The 18617-nt window shown below is 44.0% G+C and overlaps 1 protein-coding gene across 1 annotated transcript in view; it reads left to right on the top strand.

Annotated features, from left to right (window-relative positions):
• Positions 1-18617, top strand: part of SEZ6L2 (seizure related 6 homolog like 2) — a 246662-nt gene continuing 228045 nt past the window's right edge. Inside the window, exon 1 of the mRNA XM_029606956.1 lies at positions 1-156. Coding sequence (XP_029462816.1) covers positions 87-156 — 70 coding nt within the window. The 5' untranslated portion in view covers positions 1-86. The remainder of the gene's footprint in view (positions 157-18617) is intronic.

Here is an 18617-nt window from a genome sequence, read left to right as displayed (position 1 = left end):
CAGTGTGTAAATAGACGGATTTTTGGAATTTTTTTTGTGTCTTTTCTGGACGCAACAGGGAAGGAGGAGAAGGTGAGGTGGGATTCATGATGGGGTGTCCGATGCAGGTGGCTTGGATGCTGCTTATCCTCTGTATGTCCCTGGGGTATGTTTCAGGTAAGAAGAGGTTTCAGCAGTTATTTTTCTTTGTTCAATGTCAATATTTTGCATTTATATGTATGTTTGTGTAAAGACATCCATAGATATGTATATATATATATATATATGTGTGTGTGTATGTGATATATGTATATATTTTATGTGTATATATAGAGTATAGGTAAATATATATTATGCATATGCATATCTAATACACAATGATATGATCATATGCACACACACACATATATGGTTTTATATGTATGTATGTGTCTTTGACTGTAATATAACTGTGCACATATAAAACTGTATGCATGTCTGTGCACATATCTACATACATATAAACATATATGTGACACACACCCATATCACATATACATGTTTGTATATATTTGCAGAATGACATGTATAAAAAAACACATATATAGATAGACAGAATACCCAAATACACACACATGGTTGGAATCAATGGCATGCAGTAAATGACTGACAATGAAAGCTGGTGAAAGTGATTTTTCTATTTGATTCAATTCCTGAAATAATGAAGGGTTGTTGCCAGAACTTGGGATGGGAGTGAGAGACAGTGAAAGTGATGCATTCTAGGGTGCATATGCTATTCCTGCAGTGGGGCTGAGGGAGGGGAAGAGAGGGACAGTGATGAAAATATGTTCAGAGGTGTGTGTGTGTGTGTGTGTGTGTGTGTGTGTGTGTTATCCCTTAAAGTGGAAGTGGAACATAAGTGACAGAGGTGCATTCTGGGGTGTATGTACTGTTCCGGGGATGAGGAAGTGAGGAACAATGGTAGCGGTGCTTTCTGGGTTTGTGTGCTATTCCTGGGATGAGGAAGAAGGTGACACACCATGACAGATAGATTCTGGGGAGTATAATCTGTTCCTGAGATAGCAGGAGCGACAGCGATAGCAGTGCATTCTGGGAGGAGTGTGCTGTTCTTGAAGTGGTGGGTGAGGGACAGAGACAGTGGGGCATTCTGGAAGTGTGTGCTCCTTTTGGTATTGGTGGACAGTGAAAGTGGGACATTCTGGGAGGAGTGAAGGACGTGAGGAACAGTGACAGTGGTGTATTCTGGATTGGGTGTACTTTTCCTGGGATGGGGAAATGAGGGCCAGTAATAGTGGTGTTTTCTGGGATGCCTGGGATATTCCTGGGATGGAGAGATGAGGGCCTGAGATAGTGGTGCATTCTGGGGATGAGGGATAGTGAGAGAGATGAATTCTGGGGAGTTGGGTGCTGTTCTTGGGATGAGGAGAATGAGGAACAGTGACTGCGGTGTATTCTAGGGTAGATGGTTTGTTCTTGGTATAGAGAGAGTGAGGGACAGTGATAGTGGTGTGTTCTGGGGAGGTTGGTTTGTTCCTGGGATGGAGGAAGTAAGGGACAGTGTCAGTGGTGTGCTCTGGGTTGGTTGGTTTCTTGCTGGAACAGGGAGGTGAGGGACTGAAACTGTAGTGCTTCTGGGAGCAGCCTTTTTCCTCTTGCAGACTTCCAAAAATTAATGGAGCTTGTTCAAAATATTTCTTGGGGGGGTCTTGAAGTAGCAATTAGCAGAAACATTCCCTCTCCCTAATGCCCTTTTGTAATCCCCAAGAACAGAGATGTGGCATCACAGAAAGAGTTGAGTCCCTTGTTACATGAAATAGAGGTAATTGAAGGAAAGCCACCTTAGTCAACTGACTTAGCTAAGATCATTGCACAGTTTCTGTTCTGATAAATGATGTCCAGTGTGGATTAACCTTTTCGATGTTCCGATAAACCAGTCACATCCTGCTGGCAGTGAGAGCATGGTGGGTGCAGTAGTGAGAGCAGAAGATGTGTGCGGTCAGGTCTTGGTGGCAGTAGGCCAGACAGGTTCTAGTGATGGCAAGAGCAGGAGGTATGTACAGTCAAGATCCAATGGTGGTGAAAGCACAGTGTCTGCAGCACTGAAAACAGAAGGTACATGTGGTGCTCCAAGAGGGCTGATAATTTGCTACAATCTGCACCTGATAATTCCATACTGTTTCTGGCTAAGATCCGCATGCAGGGCTGAGCTGGAGATGATCCCTTAAGCATTTTGGTTGAGATTGAGAACCTATATGAAATGGAGGGTTAATGCTCTGTGACCCAACCCCATTAGGGGCAGAATGATGTAATGATCATTACCAAAGCAGGAGTATTAAACTTCTGTTTAAAATAAATCACTTAGCACTAGCCCCACTTCCCACTCCCCCAAGGAAGGTGATAATCCATATAAACAGGTTTTTAAATAGGTTTTTAAAAAGTAGAAACCTTTTCCTCAGTTAAAGTTGTTTGTGCAAATCCTGTCTAAAAGCTCACTTTTTTAGGTGGCTTTTAAATCCTAAAACTGGCCTTTTTTTTTTTTTAACATGTTCTATAATAATCAAGTTCCAGAAACTCACAAGGCTCCAGGACCTTCTGCTTGTCTGTGTCTTGACTAGACTGTAAGCTCCATGGAACAGGGTCTATGTTTTTGTACGTGTCTATACAGCACTGGAAATGCTTTGCAGTGCTATATAAATGAATTATAATAATAAATGCATACACGCTACCACCATCAGAGAACGAACACAGCGAGAACAGCACAGGCACCACAAGTTTCCCCACACTCAAGTGTCCCGTGGCAGGACAGAATAGCACAAGCAGTGGCAGTGCGAGATTTTCCTCTCCTCCCCTTCTCTCCCTCCACCCCCTCCACTCTTCCACTGCTTGCCTACAGAAGAGGTGCAACATGAGCAGTAGCAGTGTAAGCATCTCTCTCTCTCTCTCTCTCTCTCTCACACACACACACACACACACAGCCCCATCTCAGAACAGCTATAGCATAGGCAGCAGCAGCAGCAGCAGCAGCAGTACATTGATTCTATAGAAGTAACACATCTGCCACAAAACCAGAACAGAGCCTGTATAGAAGGGCTGAGTGCTCCTGTAATACCTGTCTTGAATCAGCATCAGAGACTGTGTAGACAGACTGAAGGTTTCTGTAAAACAACTCCTTCCTCCCCAGTTCTGTGTGCTTTTATATATATATATATATATATATATATATATATATACTGTATATGTGTGTTTGCTCTCTGTGACCTTTCCCTCCCATCTCAGAGATGGAAGGACTATTTACTCATTCTTCATGGCTGATGTAGCCTTTTCTTCTAGGATGCATCTCTTTTCTCCTGCTTGCCTGGGATGGCTGCAGGGGGGGGGGGGGGCGCGGACAACTGAGAATTGCTCTGAGATATAAAATGGAAGTCAGTATACTGCCTGTGTACGGGAAGACAAGAGAAGGAGAAAGTGGGAGATGAAAAGAAAAACAAGGACAAGATTGAGTATGAAATAAGACAAAAAGGCAGAATGTGAAAGACATAGATAAATGTATTATACAAAGTACAGGGAGAAGTGCAGAGAGAGAAGGAGAAATTGTGTATGAGAGAGAGAGGGAGAAGGGTGTATGTGATTCTATTTATGTCTGTGTGTGTGAATAATGTGCAGAAAGAGACAGAAGGTGTGTGAGAATGATGCAGAAAGAAAAATGGAAGGAGAAGGTGTATGACTGAGCAAGTGAGATGTAGAGAGAGAGAGTGAGTGAGAGAGAAAGAGAGCATCTAGTATTGATAACAGAATTCAGAACTGGAAGACTGGAAGCACCAGTCCCCAATGACCCCTCACTACCCCCCCCCCCCCCCCAGATTCTTCCTTGGTGTGGTGACAGGTGACAGAGGCAGCCAGCTACCCTCATATTTTATTTATTTATTTATTTATTTATTTATTTATTTAAAGAATTTATATACCGGGGTTCCTGTATAGTATACATATCACCCCGGTTTACAAGGAACCATAACTATCGCTAAGGAACCGTAACTATCGCTTCATTTAGCAGTCTTCATTTATTGTCTTAAACATGGCAGCACTGGTCCAGATGTTATGAACTTTTTCCATGCAGTGCAATCTAGTGCTCCTCCATACCGTCATTGGAAGGGAAGAAGCATCCTCACCCTACCCTTACCATGTCTGACTGAATGACGCTACATGGTGGATAGAGCGAGCATTCATTTGATGTGAAATAATGCAGCATACATAGCTAGTCAGTGTAGGTTGAAAGAAGACCATCGGTTCACCGAGTCTAGCCTTCTACTGATTTCTTGACAGTTCTCGCTACCTGTTAGTCCAGGGAAGAATATAAAGCACTGTGGGTAGCAGCAATGAAAACAATTCTGAAAAAATACCTTCCCAACCCTCAGATACTGAGATCAGATCAGAATTGCTGAATTAGCCCTTTTCCTTTGCACATCACTATATTATCATACCTACACCGGTATCTAATGCCTCTAAGAGCTTGTCTAATGTACTTTTGAATTGATTAAGGGGACGATTTTCAGATCTGCCCGCATAAATACAAAATCTGCAGTTACTTTTACCTGTGGGCTTTGCACCAATTTTCAAAGGGAAAATGCAAGCAAACTTTCCTTCTGAAAATTGCCCCAGGAAAAAATATCCACAGATTTGGACTCTTCCATAGATACATTACTTTGCATGGAAAAGTATCTGTATAGATTTCCAAATGTTATCTACAAGTGATATTTCCCTTCCCAGCCCACTTGCTATTTACCCAGCTAAAAGTGAGCAACATTGTTGATCTCCGCATGTACTTTTAGATGGTCAAAGGCTGGGAAATGTTCAGACAGTCAGTTTACCTGGATAAAGAGCTTTTGAAAATTGCCCTCCCTGTGTTGTAGTCATAACTACTTCTTCTGGCATAATATTCCATAATTCCACCACATTTTGAGTCTAACGTGCCTTCCTTTGAAATTTGCTACCTCTTAATCTTACAGAATGCCCCCTTGTTTTGGTTGAAGCTGCTTTGCTGAAAAAAAAAATACCCACCTGTGAGATCCCTATATGAGGAATGGCCAATTCAGAGTCACAAACAGCCACAAACAGACCTGGTTTTCAGAATATCTGTAATGAATATGCATGAGATAGATTTGTATAAAATGGAGGCAGTGCATACAAATCTCTCATGAATATTCATTGTTGATATCCTGAAAACCAGGCCTGTTTATGGCTCTTGAGGACTGGAGTTGGCCACCCCTGCTCTATATCTGTTTATTTATTTATTATCATTTATTAATCACTTTACAGATAAAAAATTATCACCCAAAGCGGTGCACCAAAAATAAAAACATTAAATTACAATATATCATAACATAAAAACTCACAAATATTATGAATGACAACACTTAAATGCAGCATTTCATAGCCAATTCCTGATCCCATCACTATATCCTAACAAGTTGGCTCAATCAGATCAAAAGATATTGGGGTAGATTTTTAAAGTTATGCGCGGGTGTAGATTTGTTTGCGCAACCCGGCGCGAACAAATCTACGCCCAATTTTATAACATGTGCGCGCTGCCGCACGCATGTTATAAAATCCAAGGTTGGCGCGCACAGTGGGGTGCACAATTGTGCAACCTGCGCGTGCCGAGCTGAGCAGCCTGCCTCCATTCCCTCCGAGGCCGCTCCGAAATCGGAGCTGCCTCAGAGGGAACTTTTTTCCAGCCCCCCTCCACCTTCCCCTCCCTTCCCCTACCTAACCCACCCCCCAGCCCTAACTAAATCCACGCCCCCGGGCCGGCACCACGCTCACAGCCCCACCCCGAATGCCATGCCGCCCCAACACGCCCTCAACACCCCTCCAACACGCCCCCCAAGCAAAGCCCCGGGACTTGCATGCATCTCGGGGCTTTGTGCGCACCGGCAGCCTATGCAACATAGGTGCGCCGGCGCACAAGTACCCTGCACTCGTAAATCCTGCTGCATTTATGCGCGCAGGGCTTTTAAAATCTGCCCCATTATGAATTAATGGTAGACATAAACCAGGTTTTTAATTTCTTCCAAAATCTTAGCAAATTTTCCTGATCTCTCACATCAAGAGGTAAACTATTCCATAAATTTGGAATGACATTCACAAATGATCGAGCACCCAAGTGAGAATGCTTAAATTTTCTCACCGGGAGAAGTTGCAAATATCGACTTCCAGAAGAACGCAAATTTCTTTTAAATACATGCCATTCCAACGTATCCCTTAAAGAGGAAGAGTCTAAACCATTTAGGATTTTAAAAGCCAACACCAAGGTTTTAAACACACATTTATCTGCAATAGATAACCAATGCAAATCTAACAACAACGGTTTAGCAGAGGTTCTTTGAGATTTTCCCAAAATAATTCTAGCGGCAGTATTTTCAATCAGTTGTAATTTTCGAATCACTTTACTTTGCAATCCCCCCCCAAAAAATTGCATTGCAATAATCCAGTTGTGAAAGAACCAAGGCAAAGGTTACCACTTTAAGAGCTGTTAGCCCCAAACATGGTCTCAGTTGCCTTAGTAATTTCAACCTGGGATAGGCATTGTGTGCTATTTGCAAAATATATTTTTCCAAACAAAAATCTGAATTCAAAATCACCCCCAAAAGATCTTACCATTAAGAGATGGTTCGTAAACATAAATTCAATCTGCTAACTACCTCTTTAGGTGAATTTCCAAGGTGAACCAAAATTTGTATATCATCAGCATAAATAAATGGAATAAATTGTCCAATGGGATAAGAACAAATTAAAAAAGAAGAGGAGATAAGGTCAAACCTTGAGGAACGCCAAGCTTTAATTTACATGTAGAAGACACAAACCTTGAAAAGCTACCATTTGTTCCCTATCCTGTAGGAAACTAGATAACCACTTTAAAACTGACCTCCAATACCTAAAATCTCACAGTGGTTTAATAAAATAGATTGATAAACAAGGTCAAATGCACTGGAGAGATCAATCAAAACCAATAAAGACAATTCACCCCTATCCAAAACAGGAAGAAGTTTCTCTCCCAGGGAAATCATCAAGTTTCTCTCCCAGGGAAATCATCAATATTTCCTAAATCCTTCTTGGGCGACATCCAGTACATTATAATCAACCAAATAGTCTGAAAGTTGAGTAAAAACCAATTTCTCTTAAATCTTAGCTATGAAAGGTAAATTTGAAACCGGTCTACAGTTTTTACAATTTCTAGAATCTAAGTTCTCCTTCTTTAAGAGCAGCTTAATCACAGCCTTCTTCAAAATTGAGGGAACTTCACTCGAGTCTAGAGAAGCATTGATAAAAAGACAATAATCCTTCTAGAACTTTATCTGAAAATTCAAAAAAGTTCTTGATGGACAAGGATTCAATGAGCAATTTGATGTTTTTGTTTTGCTCAATACCAATTTTAATTCCAATAGGGAAATGTTTTGAAAAGAAACCAAACCCTTTCCCTCAATAACCTTCTGAAATGAATTAGACACAGATGATCCATCACTGTCCGATAAAATCCCGGCCATACTTATATTATTTCCTGCCATTTGAGGAAGAAACTCATTGAGTTCTTTCTGAATTAGTTCTACTTTCTACTGAAAAAACTCACAAACTGCTCACAGTTTGAGAAGTCATCATAAATCAGATGATCAGATCTGTTAGACCTAAGCAAATCCTTAACAGTATTAACTAGAACTCTCGAATTCCCATTTGCACGTGAGATTAAATTAGAGAAATACTGGTTCTTTGCCAAAACAATACCTTTAAAATAACTTGTACTGGCACATCTCCACTGCTCCCGATCCTTTTGTAAACCCAATTTCTTCCATAACCTCTCTAGATGACGGCAGAGTATCTTAAGAACTGCTAACTTGTCTGAAAACCATGGAGATCTAATACTCTTATCACTCAACTTTTTAGCATTTGGAATTAATGCTTCCTTCCTTCCTTATTCTAATAATTGATTCAACTTAGATATCATAGAATCCACATCATCTTCTTTCCTAATCTTTACCTTTGCATCCAATGTCTTCTCCAAATGTTCATTTAATTTTGAACTATTAACTTTTCCGCATCTAATTAAAGTTTGTATTCCCTTAGGGGCGGATTTTAAAAGGGTTACATGCATAATATATGCGCGTAACCCTTTTAAATCCGCTCCTGCGCGCGCCAAGCCTATTTTGCATAGGCCCAGCGACGCGCGCAAGCCCCGGGACGCACGTATGTCCCGGAGCTTGAAAAAAGGGGTAGGGAGGGGGTGGGGCAAGGGCGGGAGTGAGGCCTCCAGCACAGCAGCCATGCCGGGGGATCGCTCCCCAGCACTTGGCCAGCGCGCGTAACCTACGCCTGCCCAGAGGCAGGTGTAAATAAGAAAACAAAGGTAGGGGGGGATTTAGGTGGGGTTGGGGGGCAGGTTAGATAGGGGAAGGGAGGGGAAGGTGCGGGGGTGGGGGGGGTGCGGAAGAAAGTTCCTTTCGGAGCAGCCTCGGAGGGAACGGGGAAAGCCATCTGGGCTCCCCTAGGGCTCGGTGCGCAAGGTGCACAAGTGTGCATCCCCTTGCGCGTGCCGACCCTGGATTCTATAACATGCACGCGGCTGCGCTCGCATGTTATAAAATCTACGCCTGCGCGTAGCTTCTAAAATCTGGCCCTTTTTGTCTTGGAAAAGGGACTTTTCATAGCAACAGTTAAAATATAATGCAAAATGATCAGACCAGACTAATATGGCTCTTTGATATTCTCTTAAATGTCTGTTTTCTAACATAAATTGTCCCCGTTTGGAAATCTTTCTGCATATGTAAACTTGTTCCTCTTTATTATCTTAGGGGTCAATAGGCTGCTAACCAGGTAATTTTACCTGACCAGTAGATTTGCAGCTGAAATTTCTCCTAAATCTAGCCATGCAAAATTTGCTTTCCTAAATATATGACAGCGATTGTCACTACGGGGGGACGCCCCCGAGGTTCGTGCCCTTGCTGGTACAAACTCTGGAGTGCGCGCACACTCTTACATCATCAGGAACATGACGGATGCTCAGCGTCAGGCCAGCCCGGGGATTCGGGGTGAAGAGGCAAGGAGAAGCTGCGGCAGCATCTCTCTGTCAGACCCGAAGGGAGTCGCCACTACGGTAGAGAAGGTGGAGTGAGGGTGAGAACAGATACAAACGCAACACAAGGTCACCATTGTAGCTCACACGCCCCGCATTTACAGCATCAGTCGATGACTGTAGCCAGGTTCAAGAAGACTTGGAGCAGCAAAATGGACCTGAGCTGGCAGGAAGTGAGGTAAAGGTACACAGATGAGCAGTAGGTGGTGGAGACGCACAGATAGGAGTCAGTGGTGGTAGAGAACTGGATGTGGGAGAGAGGATATCAAATTTTGAAGGTACCCAGAGTGGTAAAATTCCTCCTTCCAGACCTGCTTCTGCTCTCTTTTTCCTGCATGCCAGCATGCACTCAGCTTTGGTTGCTGCTGCTTGGCTTTACACAGTGATTATTAGGTTGCTATCAGCTGATATCACCAGATCATTTTACTGGTTAGTGGTAGTGACTAGTGAGTATTGCCCCCATCCCATAACGCTATAAATTAGAGATGTGAATCGTGTCCTCGATCGTCTTAACGATCGATTTCGGCTGGGAGGGGGAGGGAATCGTATCATCGCCGTTTGGGTGTTTAGAGTATCGTTAAAATCGTTAAAATCGTGAACCGGCACACTAAAACCTCCTAAAACCCACCCCCGACCCTTTAAATTAAATCCCCCACCCTCCCCAAATGCCTTAAATTACCTGGGGGTCCAGCGGCACACTAAAACCCCCTAAAACCCACCCCCGGCACACTAAAACCCACCCCGACCCTTTAAATTAAATCCCCCACCCCAAATGCCTTAAATTACCTGGGGGTCCGTAGCGGCGGTCCGTAGCTTAAATTACCCCCAGGTCCGTAGCTAAATCGGGGGAAGGGGGAGAGCAGGAAATCCGGCACACTAAATCGTGGTGTCTTCAGCCGGCGACATTTTGCAAAATGGCCGCCGCAAAATGGCGGCGGCCATAGACCAATACGATTCGACGCAGGAGGTCGTTCCGGACCCCCGCTGGACTTTTGGCAAGTCTTGTGGGGGTCAGGAGGCCCCCCCAAGCTGGCCAAAAGTTCCTGGGGGTCCAGCGGGGGCCCTGGAGCGATCTCCTGCCGCGAATCGTTTCCGTACGGAAAATGGCGCCGGCCATACGCGTATGGCCGGCGCCATTTTCCGTACGGAAGGAGATCGACTGCAGGAGGTCGTTCAGCGAGGGTTCGCTGAACGACCTCCTGCAGTCGATCTCCTGCCGGCGCCATTTTCCGTACGGAAACGATTCGCGGCAGGAGATCGCTCCAGGGCCCCCGCTGGACCCCCAGGAACTTTTGGCCTGCTTGGGGGGGCCTCCTGACCCCCACAAGACTTGCCAAAAGTCCAGCGGGGGTCCGGAAGACCTCCTGCGTCGAATCGTATTGGTCTATGGCCGCCGCCATTTTGCGGCGGCCATTTTGCAAAATGGCGCCGGCTGAAGACACCACGATTTAGTGTGCCGGATTTCCTGCTCTCCCCCTTCCCCCGATTTAGCTACGGACCCGGGGGTAATTTAAGCTACGGACCGCCGCTACGGACCCCCAGGTAATTTAAGGCATTTGGGGTGAGGGATTTAATTTAAAGGGTTGGGGTGGGTTTTAGGGGGTTTTAGTGTGCCGCTGGACCCCCAGGTAATTTAAGGCATTTGGGGGGGGGGGGTTCGGGAGGGTGGGGGATTTAATTTAAAGGGTCGGGCGATATCGGACGATATTTTAAATCGTCAAAAAACGATTCACATCCCTACTATAAATAAAAGGCAGTTGGGTTTGTTTGCATGGTGTTTGCTAGTTTCAGTGACGTAGTCTGCATATGGACTGTACAGAGAACGCAACAATACATGCAGTTCACCAGCTGAGGATAAAACCAGGCTGGAGAGATGAGGAGCAATGATGGATCAGCCTAGTACCAAAACATCTGACCAATGGACTTGAGCAGAGTAGTTGGCAGGGAGCCCATGCCAGGAAGGAAGGACCAGAAGTGGAAAAGTAGTCATGGGGAAGGGGAAGAAGGCAAGGGTTGGAGAGGGTAGAGTGGAAGGCAAGGTAGGGTAAGGGGATGGGCATGAATAAGAGACTGAATTTACCCAAACTCCCATCTATTTTTCCCCATCATTTAATGTCGGGCTTTCCTACTAGTTCCATATATATTGCATCTGCCTATTCCTGTGACCCAAGGGCATTACCCTATACTTCATATGAAATGTGCCAGTTGTGTTCCCATTTTCTTACAGTATCTATGTTCACCTGTAAAATCAGCGAGTATTTCTGCGTATTAGGATATGTACCACTTCCTGGCATTCCCTTCAGCCAGTTCCTAACCCACATGCAACTCCGTGTAGAGGCAGGCAAGAAGGGAGCGAGGAATGCTCTGGTCAAGCAGTCACAGTTTATTTACAGTTGCAAGGGGTGCTCCGATCCCTTACTCACCAAATAGCCTTTAGGATATGCTTAGGGTAGACCTCAGTACTTTTCAGACCACCCCTAAATGATTCCCTCATTAGGGTAATCTGGATTGTTCAGACTGGCCCCTTTAAAGGCAGCCTGTGAGCAGTGCAGAGATGGTGGTTTGTTGCTTGATTTTGGAGTGGGAGGAGGAGAGTAAGTCCCCCAGATTCGGGCCCCGCAGCCTGTTCTTCAAAGGGGAAAGGACTTTGCCATCATGGAGCTCTGGGAAAAGACAAGGATTTTTTGTCTTTTGCTGAGAAATTATTTTTCTGGAGACCTGCACTTGCCCTGGAAAGTCACCCCTGCCTGCGGGGGCGTAGGATGCGGTGTTGCCTGCCGTTTGGTAGTAGCAAAGGAGGGTAGCAGTCACCAGAGAAGGAAAGAAGAATTGTTTTTAGAAGAAAGTGGATCCAGTTTTTTTTTTTTTTTTTTGGAAGAATCTTTTCACCACCATTCCTGCCCACCAGAGGAAAGAGTTTTTTCCTTTTTGGCCTTTGAGATACAGTATTGGGCTATCTGTCAGCAGAAGCTCAGGTTTCAGACTTTAACATCAGAGAAAAATAAGAGATCCTTGTACCCCCTAAGAGCCTGCTCACTAACCTCCAGGGAATCTGAGGGTTTCTAACCTCGGAGGACACCGATTCAGTGAGACAGCACTGAAACGAGGCACTTTTGGACTTTTCTGTTCTGTTTGAAGATTTTCTAAGGAATTATTTTTGTGGCTTGGACTTTAAAGGAATTTTTATTACAGTAAATATTTCTCTTGAACACCCAATTCAAGTATCTGCCTGTTTCTTCTGAGTCAAAGAAGCCCTCAAGCAAGGACTTCATAATTGTGAGTACATCTATGAGCACTACCAATGAAAGGAGAAAATGTGTTACCAGGTACCTAACCCTGTGAGCCTAGGGTCTTGGAGGTTTAACCTCCTCCCTGATGGAAGAACCCTGGCAGCCCAGTGGCTGGCTGTGAACTGTGGCTTGTGTCAGAGAGTGGAAAAGGAGATCCGGGCATGACAGTGACTCTGGGGACTACTTTGTGCCCCTGCATTCTAGGAAGTCCCTGACAAGGGAGTTACACAGTGTAAGCCACAAAAGAAAAAGACTTACTTGCCGTGGATTGTCTCTCACTAGGACTTAAACAGGGATTTGTGCACTTGGACCTGGACAAAGCAGCCTCCACACACTGGTTGATGTTCCACTTTCTAATCGGATCCAGAGCAGAAGCAGTGATACACAGGGGTTTATGCTTCCAAGGAACTGGGGCTCGGAAGGAACAGTGGCAGTTTCTCCACAGACTTTCAGTCTCCTCCCAGGTTCTGAGGCAGGGATTTTATCCTCATCTTCCCTTAATTTAGATGTGGCTCCACCTGCAAACTTTTTTTGGGTTTGGATAGACAGGTAAAACCTGGCCTGGGTAGAGGGGGAAGTGACGTCATCCCTGCAGCATGGTCGCTTGAAGCAATAGCTCCTCTCACACTTTCCACAATCCTTGATGTATTGGCGCCATCGAGGGAAAATTATATTCTTACTACGTGCCTTGAGATCACAAAAAATCTTAGGATGTCATCCAGGAAGAAATCGATAGATTTAAAGACCTTCTCATATGAAGCTGGGGCTCACAATTTGTGGCCTTGCGAGAAACACCAGAGCCGGGTGAAGACGCTATGGCAGATGAGACCATGCACCAGGAAACAGAAGACAAAGATACGACTGAGGCCAGCGCTTCTGGCCACAGCACTGAACCTACAAGGGAAGACTTTCGGATTTGGTTCAAGGAAATGCAGAAAGATATTAAGTCCATTAAAACGGACATGCAAGAGGCTCTGGCGGAGTTTTGCTCAGAGATGGGAGACTATGGCTGACAGGTCGAAGATGTGGAAAACATAGTAGAAGAGCAAGTAATGGAAGTATCTCGCCTTAATAAAGAGATCTTAGATCTTCATACAGCTAACGACAAAATCATGTTCAAATTAGAAGATCTTGAAAATAGATCTCGATGTTCCAACATCAGACTAAGAGGGGTGCCTGAGACAGAAGCGAATGGAGACGTGGGTTTAGTGGTACGTAAAATCTGTAGAGTTATACTCAATGATGGACCTAATGCCCCTGATTTCGCAGATAGCGATATTGTTCTTGATTGGGCACACAGAGCACTTCACGCTCTGAAAACTAACGTTCCTTGCGACATCGTAGCCTGCATGCACAGTTTTCGCATGAAAAATGCGATCATGCAGCAGGCCCGAAGAATGGGAACTATCACTTGGGAGGGGCACAACATAGCCCTCTATAACGATTTGGCCGCGGTTACAGAAGAGAAAAGAGCTTCAACCGGTAACAACACTGCTTAGAAAAGAAAACATTAGGTATCGCTGGCTATACCCGAGTGGTTTAGCCTTCACTATGGGGAGGAGCTACTCATCGCCTCTGAAACATATCAGAAGCAGGATCGGTTTTGTCAGCAGCGGGACTCACTCTTCCAACAGATTGTCCACGATGGCAGCGGGTGGGAAAGTCTGGTTCCCGACTTCGCCGAAAATCAAACAAACAAGGCATGTCTATAGAAGGCATAGAGTGAGCGGCTGTGATCAGTTCTGTGGCACAGTCGCATTCCTTGCGCAAGCAGGATGGTTCGGCTTACTTCTGGAGGATCTCTATATCTAATCTTTGTTCTCAAATTGTTCTTTCAATGGTGCCTTGTGCTATAAGTTTTTGATGACTGCAATATGTTATATCTTGTTTAGAGTGTTAGAAATTAATAGTGGGCTGTGGGGGGAGGGGGGAGGACTTACTTCTATCCCGCGGGGGTCATTACTGATGTGCTGGTGGTGGAATGCAAGGGGAGGGGGAGTGAGGGTGGTAGAGGGAGAATTATGGCGGGAGTGGGAAGGGGGAGGGGAGGAGTAAAGGGGATGCCGATGATGTGTTATCCACATTAGCCACCCCGGAGCTATCCTTGAAAAGATTAGTGCCAGAACTTGAAGCTTTTGGGACGCTGTCAGGCTTTAAAGTTAATAAAGAAAAATCAGAGCTATTGCCTATTGTCTTTCACCGAATCAGATCTCTCATTTGAAAACGACTTTACCTTTCCAATGGGCAAAAAAGACAGTAAAATATTTAGGAGTACAGATAGGCTCAGACTATTCTGATTTATTTAGTTTAAATTACCTTCCTCTTTTCAAACATCTAGAGAGGGATTTACAGGCCTGGGATAGGTTAATACTATATTGGTTAGGCAGGATCGCTACCATCAAAATGACTTTTTTGCCCAGATTGGCCTACTTTTTTCAAACATTACCGTGCCCAATATCTGAGAGGCTTACAATCCAAAATTTTCTTCTTCATATGGAAGAGAAGACCTCCAAGGGTAAAACGATCTGTGCTGTATCAAAGTAAGACAGATGGAGGACTGGGGGTTCCAAACCTTCTTAAATTCTATGCTGCCTCTCAACTGAAAGCGGTTATAGAATTCCATAATCAAAAGGTGATCAAACAATGGGTGCAGTTGGAGGAGCACGTGGGCCCCGCCACATCCAGATTAGGGATCTCCTTTGGGGACACGGGAAGCTCCAGTACAAGATGGACCATATTCTCCATGTACAGCCTACTACTTTAAAAATATGGAAGCAATGGAGGAAAGTGCTGCTGGGCGATCGCAGATACATGTATTCCACTTCAATAAGGGGCTGCGAGGCTTTCCCAGAAGGGCGAGATGGGAACGTATTTCAAAAATGGGAAGCAAAGGGGTTGATCACCCTAGGCCAGCTTTGGTATGATCAGGGGATGATCCCCCTTCGCTGAAGTACGGGATAAATATAAATTGAGTAACTCTGACCATTATGCTTATGTTCAGCTACATCATTTCTTGTCCACAAGAAAGGTCCGAGCAGATATGCTGAAAGGGAAGACATTATTTGAAGGATATTGTGATGCCGCTCATATAGTAAAAGGGACCATTTCAAAAATATATATTATTCCCAATGGGGCTATACAGCATGCGGTGGGGCATATAACAGCCTGGGAGAAGGATTTGGGAATACCCATGTTGGAGGGAGATTGGGAGGCGTGTTTTCTGGCGGTAAGTCGTGGCTCCATAGCTGCTCAAATGGTGGAAAATAGCTACAACATTTTATATAGATGGTATTTAACGCCTTATAAGCTACAAAAAAATGGGGATCCGAAAAGACCGCTTCTGCTGGAGAAACTGTGGGCAGGTGGGAGATTTTTACCACACGTGGTGGACATGCCCAAACATTCGACAATTATGGGAACTGGCTTAGTGAACTGTTACAGGTACTTATAACATTACGCCCACAGGAGGTCCCTGTAGATACGGTAGCCTCTGCGCAGCAACACTTCATTGGGCCACAGCACACGCGGTTCGCGGGGAGATCGTGAAACACTGGAAAGAGACTTGAGCCCCTTCCTTTTCAGGGGTCACCCATAGACTGAAATGGATTTACTACATGGAATATCTTACAGCCCTGAAAAGAGACAAGTTGCAACACTTCCACAGAACATTTATTTATTTATTTTATTTATTTAGAAACTTTTATATACCGGTATTTGTGGGGACATCATACCGGTTCACATAATAACTGCAAGGTTGGAAAGTACATTTCAACAGGGATAGTAACTGGGCGCGGGGATAACCAATAGGCAGAATGAAGGATAGAAAACAAGAAGGTCATAACGAGAGAATAACAATTAACAATTTACAATTTACATTTACATTTACATTTACAATTTACAATTTACATGGCAAATATATCAACAATGGACCAATTCCCATACCTGTTGAGAGACAGGAGCAGCAGGACTGGGGGGGGGGGGGGTAGCATAAGGGGAAAGGGGGATAAAAAATGGCCTGTGTTCAGTCACTTATAAGTATATTTTTCAATGTCCTGTGTTATATGTTAATGTCATTGCATATTGGCATAAAGGTGTCTTTGAGAATGCAGACTGGTTTTATGTTGTGATAATGATAGTTTTGTAACTAATTTGCAATAAAAAGATAATTACAAAAAAACCCAAACCTGGCCTGGGTAAGTAAGTCAGATTTTTGTAAGCTAAGCTTCAGCAGTTGATAACCTGGTCTGGATCAAACATATGTGATCCTGTTTAAAGGCCATGGTAACAGGTATGCAGCCCCCCCCCCCCACCCCCACACACACACACACCATGTCCTTACTGTGAAAGGGGGCTCTGAGTAGGGGGGGAGATGATCTTCCAGGCAGGAGTAGCAGAATACTTTTTTTGGTTGGGGGGAGGGGGGGGGGGGGAAGCAAATCAACCAAGCTCTGCCCCCTCACATTCCACTGCTTATTCTAGCTCTTCAGTCTTTCTCAGCCCTACCTGGAACAGTGGATGCTAGTACTGAGCAACTCTATAAGTTTGAGCCTTGCTGATGCTGTTTAAGTCTTACAAGGTCAGCACGAGACTAGAGGCAACCGTGCAACTGAAACTAATAAAAGAACTGTACAGTGCTGACATCAACGGTTTGGAAGGGGACTGGAAAGGAGTGAAGAACCCCGTGCCTGGATGACCCACGCTATTCCAACACCTATGCTTCTATGCCCTTGGGTTTGTACACTTGGACTCCGTCAAAACAGTCTCCACAGTTCGGATGGTGTTGTAACTGTAATCTTTGTTGAAATAAAACTTTCAACAGTGATGATCTGAAAATCATATATTTTCTTGGAGACATCTGTTTCTTCCATTTTCACATTCAGAAGTCACACAAATGGGGTTTCCTTATTGTTTTAAAATATTTTACCTCAATTATTTCAAGCACTTACCAGCATTAAATATTCCTTCTTAATCTGTAATAATTTTTTTATATTTATTGCAGTTTATAAATGCACAAGAATATTATGTAAAAGCAAAGAAAACAAACATCAGATCCTATCAAACATGTAATAAAACAAATATCAATGTATTCTTTTATGAATCCACTTGTTAGATATCATATGTATAATAAAATAGTATTAATCATCAGAACAGCTGCAGAGCAGAGCTAGGACTGTTCACATTACAACCAACATGGAAAAAAAAATTCCAATTCTGGTGTCACCTCAGCAAAAAAATCCCTCCACTACTAAACATTTTCTGAAGTAACACAAACCCCTGCAAAAAAAGAGACTTCTGGAACCTTCCTATACCATTCAGTTACAGCACTGATTCTCAGGACTTAAATAATAGCAACCTTATGAAAAAGCAGCAATACAAATACTACACCAGGCCCTAGAACATTAATACACCACCTGCTGGGGTAACAGAACAAGCCGGACTTCTACAGAGAAACTACACGCTAGCAGAAATACTGCGCCTCAGTCACACACAGGTAAAACAGAGACCGACCCTTACCTAATATAGAAATAAGGGTTATAAATTAGAAACAGAAGCATGCAGACAAAACTGAAATAGAAAGCATGAGAAACCAGTCTGAACAGTGGAATACTGAAGAAAGAGCAAAATACAAAAATATAAGAAAAGCACATTCCCAAAGATGGCATATTACAATCACTAAAATCTCAAAATATATTTTTTTAAAATCTTTTTTGTCTGATCTTTGTATTTTTCTAACTGGTTGGTCTCGGTCTCTTTTTTCCCACTTTTCCCTTGTCATTTTTTTCCTAATTCCTTTTCAGGGTCTCTCTTCTCTTTCTGTTTCTTCTTTCTCCTCCTGTCTTCTTCCCTTCCTCCATCACATTCACACATGTGTGTCACACATACAGAGACTCATGCTTTCTCTCACAGATTCCCTCACACATACAAAATCTCACTCTCACATTCTCTACCACACATACACACATCCAAGCTCCCATTTTCTACCATCCACATCCAAGATCCCATTCTCACACATACACATACAAATGGTCTCTTCTTTAGGCACCACCAAACCCCTACTTCTGCCGCTGCAGGGATGGGATCTCACAACAGCCTTGCTCCAGAAAACCTCTTCCGGTGTCAGCCCTGATTGGGTGGGCCCAAGTCCTGAGTGGGAGGGTCATGGCCCACCCATTGTTATGCCACTGGCTCACACTGACTGGAAGAGGCAGAATGAAACTCTTTCTCCT

The sequence above is a fragment of the Rhinatrema bivittatum genome, chromosome 6, assembly GCF_901001135.1.
Source record: "Rhinatrema bivittatum chromosome 6, aRhiBiv1.1, whole genome shotgun sequence".
In the NCBI taxonomy this organism is placed as follows: domain Eukaryota; kingdom Metazoa; phylum Chordata; class Amphibia; order Gymnophiona; family Rhinatrematidae; genus Rhinatrema; species Rhinatrema bivittatum.
The sequence above is the reverse complement of the archived record's forward strand: the minus strand, read 5'-3'. Positions and strand labels throughout refer to the sequence as shown.